We start from the raw sequence: 12,938 nt of genomic DNA, 5'->3' as shown, positions 1-12,938 counted from the left end.
TCTGTAATCGGACTGAGATACACGACTGTCTGCATCACCCCTTAGGTGGAGTTGTGCATACTTTTCCCTTTCCTGTTAATAATTGATACTCAGTGTAACGTAGTAAAATGACTTTCTGTGCCAGTTCCTGTATACCTGTGAAATATGCAATTTAGGTTATGGTGGAGGGGGTTTTGAGATCCAAATATTAACTTTGGAGACTGGGCTACGGTGCCTGACTTTTAGGAAGTTTTTACGTGGCCTCTTGCTTTTCACACTTGTTACATGCGTGAAGCAATCTAAAAGTTAAAGGGGAGGTTCGATCTGCAGGCATGTGAATCTTAACCACATGGTAAGGATTCTCTTGTGTCAGCGCTGGGAATGCAACTCGTGTGACCACAAGTATGCGCTGTGTACACTCCTGGCCAGAACCTGACTATACTGCTCTGGTGTGCTCAATGCAAGTGTATTGTACAAGGCTGGAAACGGTCTAATCTGATTCTTTACAGGGGTGTGCATATTGTAAACTTGCAGTCATGTGACTTCCTTTTTGCCGGCGCTGACACTGGAGCTCACTGCACAGAGCGTGCACTGTGGAGATTCAGACTTGTAATTTTAGGCCAGATAATCACTGTAAGACAATCTCTACAAAAGCGGTGAAAACTTACACGCACGTTCACAAAGAAAAAACGTTGGAAACTGTTATGGCTCATTCAAAAGTCCTTGGCTTTCAGTCTGATGTTGGACTGCAATGTACTGGTCTCCGGTTTCGTGTGGCCGCCTCATAGAATTGTGTAGCTGCCACACTCTGGTCCGGAGACCAGCTGTTCGTGCTTGGACAGATTAAGGCTAGTTTCACATTAGCGTTTATGGCTGCCGCTAAGCCCCGCCCCCCTGCCGTGCCTCTGCCGGTAGCTCCGCCTACGGGCGCATGACGCTGCCTGTGTCCCCTATCTTTATCACTGGGGACGCAGGCCGTGCGCAGTATGTGTTTGGCGGCGCATGCGTCCTTTTGACGGTGTGCCCTTGCGCAACCAAATTGCAACAGGTTGCGTTTGGCGCTGGTCGGCGCACCGTCAAAAGGACGCATGCGCCGCCAAACGCATACTGCGCACGGCCTGCGTCCCCAGTGATAAAGATGGGGGGGGGGACGCATGCAGCGTCATGCGCCCGTAGGCGGAGCTACTGGCAGAGGCGGGGCTTAGCTGCGGCCGTAAACTCTAAAGTGAAACTAACCTAACACTGACGTCTGAATGAGCTCATTATACTGTACTTGCCAACCTGACAGCTTCGTCCTTCATCAGATGGACCTTTTCATTTAAGAGTATGTGTTCGGCTCTCCTCAAAGGTTTTTTTTTTCTCCTTTATAAGGCATCTGTAGTACATGGTGGTATTTGTGCACTAGGCTTTTTAGCAGACCTTCTTGTTTTTTTCTTCTTTCAAGAACGTACTCCGCAAAGTGCAGCCCCAAGATGCCCTGCAGATATCTGATGTGGTAATGGCCTCTTTGCTGCGCATGTTCCAAAGCACAGCAGGCTCAGGAGGTGTTCAGGAAGATGCCCTGATGGCTGTCAGCACTTTAGTAGAAGGTGAGTGTCTGAAGTTTTAGACAATTGAGCCCCCCTCCATTATAGGAAGGAGCGTGTATCCGCTCATGCCATTGTCTGAGGATGACAGTTCATGCACCACACAGAATTGGCTGTGTTGATTATGACTTTCTGAAGATCATTGACTTAAATTGAGGTTTATTCTTTATTTTATTTTTTTTTTCCTTATTGTGATTTTTTTTTTTTATATTTTTTTTTTTTTTCCCCCCTTCCTTGTAGTACTTGGGGCAGAGTTTTTGAAATACATGGATGCATTTAAACCTTTCCTTGGCATTGGACTGAAGAACTATGCAGAGTACCAGGTGAGTTCATGTACAAGCTTAGGCAGATTGTGGTCTCTTGGGGGTATTTTCCCTGTAAATGAACTGTGGTATAAAAGCCACTGCACATCTGAGGGGGAAAAAAAACAATCATTTCAGCTTGACTTTGTTTTTTTTTTGTTTTTTTAGCTTTTTCTTGTGTGGATTTTTAAAGGTGTCGGTCTTTTTCTACTGTTAGTACAGCTTTCTTACAAACTGAGCAGCAGTTCCTGTCATATAATGGGTGCCATTGGAGGGACATGTGATCACCCTTCAATAGGAAAGCAGCTGGCCTATGGGAGGACATTTACAATTGGATTAGGCTGATGGACAGGTCAAGTCACATGACCCTCCAATGGTAGCCATTGTATGGACAGAAGTTGTCAGTGTGAGGAAAGCTACACTAATATAACTTACAGTAAATCTCAATAGGATCATCCCTCCTTAGCTGTCTATATGGGGATGCAAGTAATTAAAAGTTAAATAAATCTTGATATCTGTGATCCGACGTCTTAAAGAAAATTCCACTTTTTTCGTAATATGTAAAGGAGCTGTGAAGATCTCTAAGCCGGACACAACTGCCCTGAAAAAATGGCTCCTTTTGAAAGGGGTTACCAGTGTGAGACATTTAATGACTGCTCTACTGATCTCACTGCAGAGCTGTGTGGTTATAACTAGCACAGTACAGCATGGCTAACTTTTTTGTCTCATTACAAACGCAGCTGTAGTTTCCATCTCACTTGAAGCCAGTGTGGAGACTGTCTTGTAATTGCGCTGACAGCATTGAGTGCTGCAGACATGTTTGCAATTAGATGAAGTTCAGCTCTGGTATACTATTAGTTGTAATCAGGCACACCTCTGCACAAGAGCCGACGGTCATAACATGTCTCACACTGGTAATGCCTCCTTTCATTTAAAATCTCTGGAGGCTGATTCTCAGGGAGATCTCTGACCGACTCATAGATCTTAACAGCTCATTAAAATATTAAAAAATTTTGAACAGCTGACGGGTGCCTCTAACAGCCGTGGGTGGAATCTCGATCCACCCGCGGCTGTTAACCTGTTAAGAGCCACATTGACAGCAGAATTTAACCTATTAAATTCCGCTGCCAATGTGACAGCGACATTTAACACCCGTTTCCGGTAAGTGCGCCGGAAATCCCGCACATCGGGGACCCTGTCATGTTATCGTGGGTCACCGATGGGTTGGCATGACAACCAGAGGTCTCCAGCAGGCCCCTATGGTTGTCATAGCCAGATTGCGATGAGCGCTGCCCAGTGGTCGACACTCATAGCAAGTGAGCATTTCTGCTACATCTGATAATCACCTGTATGTAGCAGAGCCAGAGCCAATCAGACAACTTCATAATCCATAATCACGAGAGAGCCCATAGAAGCGTAATGTAATGCACTTTAGCTGCTGCCGTCTCTTTACCCTGTCTGCATGGTTATATGGCTATGTACCAATGAAGAAGAGTTTATCCATTTCTCGTTGTGTGCTTATGAAAGTCTCTTTATGGATTGAGCACTGCTACCAAGTAGTATGCAGTGAATTAATGATTGCTTGCTTGGATCTCCCTTTTCTTCTGCATATTTGAAAGTGGAGGTTGTGCCAAGTCTTTTGCTTTCTTTCCTTTGGAATTTCTGTTACAATCAGTTTGCCACCAATCCACAGGATAAGTCATTACTTATCCCCTCATACCATGCACTGTCCTCCCTCCCCCACTGCATCTAACTCACTCTCTGATTTTGAACCAGTCACAGAAGAAGTAAGCAGGCTCCTTGCATCTTCTCGCCCAACTACTTGCACCAGTGACCCATTTCCGTCACAGCTCCTCCAGTCCCTTTCCCCTGCTGTCACCCCTCACCTAACTAAAATATTTAACCTCTCTCTTCTGGTATTTTTCCCTCCTCATTTAAGCATGCCATCATACATCCACTACTTAAAAAACCATCCCTCGACCAAAACTGCCGCTAACTATAGACCTGTCTCTAATCTTCCCTTCATCTCTAAACTCCTGGAACGCCTGGTCCACTCCAGTCTTATCCGCTATCTCTCAGAAAACTCTGTTCTCGACCCCCTCCAATCCGGTTTCCGCTCTTTACACTCCACCGAAACTGCCCTCACTAAAGTCTCTAATGATCTACTAACAGCTAAATCAAATAGTCATTACTCCATGCTAATTCTCTTGGCTCTCTCTGCAGCATTCGACACTGTGGATCATCAGCTCCTCTCACTATGCTCCATTCCATTGGCCTCAAGGACACCGTTCTCTCCTGGTTCTCCTCCTATCTCTCCGACCGCTCCTTTACTGTTTCTTTTGCCGGTTCCTCCTCCTCTCACCTTCCCCTTACTGTTGGGGTTCCTCAAGGATCGGTTCTAGGCCCCCTCCTCTTCTCCTTGTACACTGCCCCTATTGGTCAAACAATCAGTAGATTTGGTTTCCAGTACCATCTCTATGCTGATGACACCCAATTATACGCTTCTTCTCCTGACATCACGCCAGCCTTTCTAGAAAACACTGGCGATTGTCTAAACGCTGTGTCTAATATCATGTCCTCACTATATCTGAAACTGAACCTGTCAAAGACTGAACTCCTTGTGTTTCCTCCCGCTACTAATGTACCTACACCCGACATTGCCATTTCCGTGTGTGGTTCCACTATTACTCCCCAGCAACATGCCCGCTGTCTTGGGGTCATACTTGATTCCGAGCTTTCCTTTGCCCCCCACATTCGATCACTGGCTCGCTCTTGTCATCTGCACCTCAAAAACATTTCTAGAATTCGACCTTTTCTTACTTTTGACTCTGCAAAAACTCTTACTGTTTCTCTTATTCATTCTCGTCTCGACTATTGTAACTCTCTTCTAATCGGTCTCCCTCTTACCAAACTCTCCCCTCTCCAATCTGTCTTGAATGCTGCAGCCAGGATCATATTCCTCACCAATCGTTACACCGATGCCTCTACCTTGTGCCAGTCATTACACTGGCTACCCATCCACTCCAGAATTCAGTATAAACTTATTACCCTCGCCCACAAAGCCCTCCATGGCTCAGCACCACCCTACATCTCCTCCCTTGTTTCAGTATACCACCCTACCCGCGCCCTCCGTTCTGCTGATGACCTGAGGTTAGTATCCTCAATCGTCAGAACCTCCCACTCCCGTCTCCAAGACTTTACACGTGCCGCGCCAATTCTTTGGAATGCACTTCCCAGGTCAATACGATTTGTCCCCAATCCCCACAATTTTAAGCGTGTCCTGAAAACGCATTTATTCAGACTGGCCTATCGCCTCAACACATTAACCTAACCTATCCCTGTGTGGCAGAGCCAAAAGTTTTACCATAACCAGGTTCCCAGCATCATGTTCCCACATGCTTTATGCATCCATAGCCCTCTGTGTCTGTACTGTTACACACTTAACATTATGGCTGGTCCATACAATCAGGGCAACTGTTACCACCCACCTTTCGTGTCTCCCTCTTTCCTCATAGACTGTAAGCTTGCGAGCAGGGCCCTCACTCCTCTTGGTATTTGTTATAATCTACTGTATGTGATTATTGTTATGCTGTAATGTCTATTGTCTGTACAAATCCCCTCTGAAATGTAAAGTGCTGCGGAATATGTCGGCGCTATAAAAATAAAATTTATTATTACTTGTTGGTTGCTGCAGTTTGGACCACTGGGATTCTCACTGATTGAGAATGAGGGTCCAAGATTTCCTGTCTGACTGACAACTGCCGATGCATGTTTTCTCCCACTCCACTCAAAATTTATGGAAATGGCCTCAACTTGTGTACTATGTTCATCAATCCCGTGGACTTTGAAAGGAGTAACCCCCCTGGGGGGGGTGTTATATGAGCTCTTCTAACCTATAGAAGGTCACTGACATTGCTGGCTTGCGTTTTTCCTGATCTAGGTTTGTCTGGCTGCTGTGGGACTTGTAGGGGACCTTTGCCGAGCTCTGCAATCAAATATCTTGTCGTTCTGTGATGAAATAATGCAACTACTATTGGAAAACCTGGGGGTAAAAAAAAAAAATATGGCTTCAGTATTACAAATGCATAATTGGGGTCCTGATCTGGTTCCTAAGGAAGGTCCTATACTTGTTTTGCAGAACGAGAATGTTCACCGCTCTGTAAAACCACAGATCCTTTCTGTATTTGGTGATATTGCTCTGGCTATTGGAGGAGAGTTCAAAAAGTACTTGGATGTCGTGCTCAATACGCTGCAGCAAGCCTCCCAAGCTCAAGTGGATAGGGTTAGTATATAGCAGGCTTGTTACATGGCTTTTATTCTGTAAAATGCACATGGTCTGTTCTAATTACACCTTCATTCTTTATTATTAGACAGACTATGACATGGTGGATTACCTCAATGACCTGCGTGAAGGCTGCTTGGAGGCATACACCGGCATTATCCAGGGACTCAAAGGAGACAAGGAGAATGTTCATCGTGAGTACAACCAGACAGATCCTCATTCCATAGATTTGGTCACAGTAAGCTGCCTCAGAATTTTAAAACTGTGGCAGAATTGGGGGGGGAAAAAATGAGAGCACCATTCATTTTAGTAATGTATAGACTCATTTAACATGGCATAGAGGATCACTTTCAATATCGTGACCTCCATGTTAAAGGGGTTATCTGGAATGTTGCTTATTTAACTTTTTGTAATGGGTTGAAGTTACCAGAAGGTAGTTGCAGCCTTACAGTGGTCACAAACTGCTTCTGTCGGCAATGCAGCTTTTTGTTCTCAGCTGTGCTGTCAGTTGTGTCACTGCCAATGTCATGTTGATTGTCAGCCAGGTGACATAACTGCAGGGAGCTGGCTGTCGGCACAATGTTTGGCAGTGACACGACAACAGCAGAGTGCAGATGAAGCCACTCTTTTGACGTGATGTCAGCAGAAAAGGTACGTAGTTGGCAACTACTGGCTGGTAAGTTCTTAGCCACGCACCACAAAAGAAACAAGCCTTGGATAAGCCCTTTAATGGTGGCCACTTGCCAAGATGTACAAGGAAAACTTAGTGGATAAAATTGTGAATGAGGGTGGTAGTGGCTAGATGCTTGAAAGGGGTGACATGGGCACCCTTACATTCACTATAGAAGAGCTGGATTATGCATGCTTAAAGGGAATCTGTCACCCTTTTTTTCGACTATTAGCTGCCGGCATTGCCATCAGGGGCTTATCTACAGCATTCTGTAATGCTGTAGATAAGCCCCCGATGTAACCTGAAAGATAAGAAAAATAAGTTAGATTATACTCAACTGAGGGGGCGGTCTGGTCCGATGGGTGTTGCGATCCGGACCGGTGCCTCCCATCTTCATACGATGCCGTCCTCTTCTTCCCGTCCTGTAGTGGCTCTGACGTAGGCACACTGCTCTGCCCTGTTGATGGCAGAGCAGAGTCCTGCAGTGTGCAGGTGTCGGGAGAGGTCCAGCGCCTGCGCACTGCAGTATTCTGCTCTGCTCTCAACAGGGCAGAGCAGTGTGCCTGCGTCAGAGCCACTACAGGAAGGAAAGAAGAGGACGGCATCGTATGAAGATGGGAGGTGTCGGACCGGACCGCCCCCTCCGGTGAGTATAATCTAACATGTTTTTCTTCTCTTTCAGGTTACATCAGGGGCTTATCTACAGCATTACAGAATGCTATAGATAAGCCCCTGATGTCAGTGCTGGCAGCTGATAGTTGGAAAAAAAGGGTGACAGATTCCCTTTTAATACTCTCCTGACCACACATACACTTGTGATCACGTGAGATTTGACTTTATTTTCAGGAAGGTCTATAAAACGTAACAGTAGTAAGTTAAACTTCCACATGAATGATTCGAAGGTCGGATCTGGGTGTAGTATTTACCACAGCCATCCTTTTCTCCTAGCTGACGTGATGCTGGTGCAGCCCCGTGTAGAGTTCATCTTGTCATTTATTGATCATATTGCTGGAGATGAGGATCATACAGACAATGTGGTCGCGTGTTGTGCTGGACTTATTGGGTGAGTCTGGTTGTGGGAATGATGTGATTTTTGGTGTTTATATGGACAGAATCTGTTCTGGTGTCAGGATGACATTATGCAACTTCCAATGCATTGAGACAAAGGTCCGTATAAAAGTGTTCACTCCAAATTATCTGAAATCTGCCAAAGGTTCACTGGTTGACTTCCCATCACAGCCACGTTTTTGTAGGGTTTTTTTTTTTCTTCCTTTACAGAATGTGTTTTTTGTATTCTAATTGTTTAGCTGTCTACATACCAGAGAAAGATATATCTATATCTCTGACAAACGTGGCTCTCCAGTTCTTTGCCCTTTTTTTTTTTTTTTTTGCTGGAATTTTCCATTTTGAAAGGCTTTATTCTCCAACATGTCGTTATACCAACAGAGACTTATGCACGGCATTTGGAAAGGATGTTGTCAAATTGGTGGAGACCCGGCCGATGATTCACGAATTACTGACAGAGGGCAGACGATCAAAGGTGAACAAGACAAAAACTCTAGCCACCTGGGCAACCAAGGAGCTGAGGAAGCTAAAAAACCAAGCTTGGTATGTAGCCTGGAGACTTTCTTTTGCAATGTGACTGGGGGATGATTTTTTTGTTTTGTACCATTCTTACTCTGGTCTCTTCTGTCCTCAGACCGCAGCGGCTGGGTGAAGCTGAAAACCCACTGGAAATCTCCAACCTTTTTGAAAACAAAAAAAAATTATATCCCGGAAGCGAGACGTATGAGCGGGGTACTGAATGTTTGAGTGCGAGAGTGACTGAGTGAGGCTTCAAACATACCACATGGAGAATGCGACCACAGCAGTGCTGTGAGAAGAGCAGACTTCCTGGGAGCGAGGGGTGAGGGCTGAAACATAATCTGCCCACCGGCTGAGAGGAGCAAGGGCCTGCGGGCCTTCACACATTAGGTGTCTGCTTTCACTGCCTCGTGGCCAGGGCAGAGCAGGAGTGACTGGTGTAACTTTTTTTTTTTTTTTTTTAAATCTTTTTCAGTCCGTTGTTTCATCTGGCTATTTTTGTTTTTAATTTTTTTTTTCCTCCTCCAAGCCCCCTTGTGTTAATGCAGCCCACTCTTAATAGCTGCACCGAACATCTCTATTGGACCAGGGGGATCTGTATGGCAATATTTTCCAAGAGCAAGTGTGTGTGAGTGCGGAGGTATAGCAGTCTACAGTCTGAGCGTCATTTTCCTGTTTATTCTGTGGAGAAGGTGTTAATGTTCACCATGCTTCTGGATTCACCTGAAGGAGTTACCGCTGTTTGTTACCAGATGCACAACACGAGCATTCTAGATTACGAAAATGAAGGTCTGTTTCTCTAGGTTGTTTTAATTTTTTTTTTTTAACTGTTTCCTTTCCAGAGGTGTGTCCTGCGTAGCGGGTGCCTCTGGCAGGGAAGTAGTTAAGAGAAACACTGGCTTGGTTTATTCTCTAGTCCTGTAGTAAGCAAGCGGCATCCTGTGCCGTTAACTTGCTTTTTGTCAATCTGTGAATGGGTCAAGGGGGAGCTGAGAAGTGCAAGATGATAAATGTAGAAAGCAAAAAAACACAGGGAAAGTGCCCCCCCACCCTTTCATATAAAAAGTGCAAGGCTTTTGAGGGATCTATCCACCCCTCACAGCATCATTTGTAAAGAAAAGACAGCCCTCAAATGTGCCAAAGAATCAAATCCTAAATGTTTAGAATGTGAACTACCCTTTCCTGCAGCCCGGAGGGGCTGTGGTGTACGATTTGTACGCTGCGTTCTGTGCTTTTTCTACCCATAGCGCAGGGAAATGGTTTAATCTACACAATTTAACAAGACTATTGCTTGTACGGCAGATACGGTCACTTTGTGGGCTGAAGCTCCTACGTTCATGAGAATAAATAACTAACCAAGTAATAGATCCTCACGGGGGCCCCGAATGCCTCGTATTTGGGCTGCATTCTCATGAATTCTTCAGCTCACACAGCCGCCGCCGCCTCCTTAGTGTACGGGCAATGGGCACTTCTAAGATTAACTAAAGTGATACTAGCGCGCAATGCTAACTATTATTTCAGAGTCTAATGTGATTACTCAATTTCCTGCACTTAACAAAAAAGAAAAAAAATGAAAACATTGAAAAAATAGTTAAAAGAAAAAAAAAAATCTATATTATAGATACGGACTGGATGTACGTTGGACCATGGCACTTGTACAAGGTTCTATTTTTTCACTGCAGTTAAATATTAATAAAATGGTGTCAAACATCCCCTGCCCTCCATCTTGTGGTTTGTTTGGTTTTGTTTCATTTGGGCTTTGCACTTTTTAATCCCAACCTTACCCCTTTTTTAAATGGCAGCCATGTGATCACATAATTGAGACTGTTGGTGGCCACCGTGGAACATGGCGGCAATATGGCAGCAATCGCCTGGCAAGGTAGATGCTCATCAGGAAGCGCATTGGGAGCAAGTTGCACCGATGGTACTGTACGTCCCTGTGTCGTGATGGAGGCATGATTGTATCTGCAAAGCGTCCTGGGAGCCCTAGCCTTGAAGATATTGCTTTGCTTGCATCCTATGCAGTGCATTTCTAATGGAAGGCTACTGGACTAAGTGCTGGTGTAGACATCTCTGCATCCCTGGATGATGGTCTAATGGCAAATAATGTGGGGAGGTTGTGACCATTGGAGGTTTGGGTCATGCTTCCTTTGAAGGCTGTGCCACTTGTAGATTGCAAGGAGAATAAACAATGACGCAGTGGCAGAAATGAAACTGTGTGTCTGACTCTGAATTGCATTTTCTCTAAGGCCTCATTCAGACTTCTGTAAATGATCAATATTTTTTCACTTGTACCCATTACAGGCTATGGGGCTGTTCACATTTTCCTTTACAAAAAAAACCCAAACGTTCAAGGTAAGAACTGTCTGATGAAAATCTGATCCAGCACACAAACATTTTTTTTTTCACAATTTGCATCTGAATGAGGTCTTCAGGTGTCTGAAACTTGTGAACCTCACTTTATAAATGGCCTAGATAAGTGTCCTTTTACAGCAGGCTCTATGCACAAGTGATCTGCAACATATGGATACTTGTGTTCACTGTTAGACAATGGATATTATGTGAACACCACTACTGGTGCCAATGGACAGTCTTCGGTTTTACAGCTTGGCCCATTCACTTAAAACTGATGCCCCACAACCCTGTTTAGTGTGTGCAACCAAGGAATTTAACTATAGTTTTTTGTTTTTTTTTTACTCCTGGAATTTCATTTCATGATGATTTTTTAAAACGGGGAACACTTGCTGAAGTTCTAAAGTTTCTCAATACCCTGTGCCATAATTCTGAAAATCACAAAAAAAAAATCATTAGTTATACCCTGGTCATGGTTTTGAGTCCCCCAGCATATTGGAGACAGGACCTTTCTTTTATAGAACCTAGTTTTGAATGGGCTGTAGATGCGTCTGCTTAAAGGGTACCTGTCACTAGGTTTGGCTACTATAACATGTGGCCACTGCCTATTTACAGCATTCTGTAAGGCTGAGTTCACACGTGGCGTTTTTTTCGCGTTTCCGCGGCAGTTTTAACCGCACGATTTTGCCGCGAAAAATAAGCATCCCATGCATTCCTATGGGATTCCGCAATGCTGTGCTAATGCTGCGGTTTTTACCGCGGCGGAATCGCTTCGTTGTAAACGCAGCATGCTCATTATTTTGCGGAATCGCGGAGATCCCGCACCCATAGGAATGCATTGTTCCGCTTACTTCCCGCATGTGGCTGTGCCCACCATGCGGAAAGTAAGCAGAACAATTGCGGATGGTACCCATGGTCCGGAGGAGAGGAGACTGTCCTCGGGGCTTTGGGTACCATATCCCTGTAAAAAATAGAATTATAAAATAAAAAATATTGTTATTCTCACCCTCCGACGTCCCGCGCAGCCTTCCCGCCTCTCTCCACGCTCCCGTTCCCAGTAATCCTTTGCGAAAATGCCCGCGATGGCGTCCGATCTCGCGGGATCGCGGTCATTTGCGCGACGTCATCGCGAATTACCGCAAGACATCGCGATCCCGCGAGAACGGACGTCATCGCGGGCATTTTCGCAAAGGATTACTGGGAACGCCTGCGCGGGACGTCGGAAGGTAAGAATAAAGTAGTAGTTTTTTTTTTTTGTTTTTTTGTTTTTTTTACATTCTATCTTTTACTACTGATGCCGCATAGGCGGCCTCAGTAGTAAAAAAAAGTTGGTCACACTTGTCAATCAGTTCTCCAAGCGATGCTACAGATCGCTTAGAGAACGCTAGCATTTTGCAAGCTAAATACGCTTGCAAAATGCTAGTTTTTTCGCGGGAATTTAAAATGCGATTTTCCCGCGGAATGGAATTCTCGTGGTAATTTCCGCGAGAGTTCCGGTACGTGTGCACTTAGCCTTATGCTGTAGATAAGCCCCCGATCCAAACTGCAAGATAACTTCTTTTTCTTATTATACTTGCTGGGGGGGGAGGACTGTCTGTCCCGATGGGTGTCGCGGGGCTGACGCCTCCCATCTTCTTGTGACACCGCCCTCCTGCTTGATTCACAGGCTCCCCGACATCGTGCTGCTGCGCAGGCTTACTTATCTGCCCTGTTGAGGGCAGAGCAAATTCCTGCAGGCGCTGGGCCTCTCTGACCTTTCCAAGCGCCTGTGAACTGCAGTACTTTGCAGTACACCTGCGCAGGTGAGCATTAAGAAGCAGGAGGGTGGCATCGCAACAAGATGGGAGATGCTGAACCTGAGACACCCACTGGATGACCCTGCCTCCCCGGTGAGTATAATAGCTTATTTTTCTTTCAGGTTGTATCAGGGACTTACCTACAGCATTATAGAATGCTGTAGATAGGCCTCAAAGGCAGCCGTCGCATCTTACAGCGGCAAAAACAGCTGGCAGGTTCCCTTTAACTTCCTCCCCATTCATTGCATATGGACTACCAGAAAAATTGGACTACAGCCCTTGTATGTGTTATCCAGCAGACAGTCAATTTTTGAGCATGCTCCCCTCGGCTCCATTCTGGATGAGGCTAAAAAGCCCCACAGATTGCTGTGATCAGTAAGTTATCCT

General features: G+C 45.3%; 1 protein-coding gene across 1 annotated transcript in view; it reads left to right on the top strand.

Moving 5' to 3' along the window:
• KPNB1 (karyopherin subunit beta 1) overlaps window positions 1-10,115 on the top strand; it is a 38,284-nt gene extending 28,169 nt beyond the window's left edge. The window contains exons 15-22 of the mRNA XM_073572476.1: window positions 1,424-1,568; window positions 1,806-1,888; window positions 5,808-5,915; window positions 6,006-6,149; window positions 6,238-6,343; window positions 7,768-7,882; window positions 8,266-8,427; window positions 8,519-10,115. Of these exons, the coding sequence (XP_073428577.1) occupies window positions 1,424-1,568; window positions 1,806-1,888; window positions 5,808-5,915; window positions 6,006-6,149; window positions 6,238-6,343; window positions 7,768-7,882; window positions 8,266-8,427; window position 8,519 (864 nt within the window). The 3' untranslated portion in view covers window positions 8,520-10,115. The remainder of the gene's footprint in view (window positions 1-1,423; window positions 1,569-1,805; window positions 1,889-5,807; window positions 5,916-6,005; window positions 6,150-6,237; window positions 6,344-7,767; window positions 7,883-8,265; window positions 8,428-8,518) is intronic.
• Window positions 10,116-12,938: the final 2,823 nt, after the last annotated feature.

Source organism: Dendrobates tinctorius, unplaced genomic scaffold (genome assembly GCF_039654945.1).
Source record: "Dendrobates tinctorius isolate UK_male_01 unplaced genomic scaffold, ASM3965494v1 ptg000032l, whole genome shotgun sequence".
Taxonomy (NCBI): domain Eukaryota; kingdom Metazoa; phylum Chordata; class Amphibia; order Anura; family Dendrobatidae; genus Dendrobates; species Dendrobates tinctorius.
The sequence above is the reverse complement of the archived record's forward strand: the minus strand, read 5'-3'. Positions and strand labels throughout refer to the sequence as shown.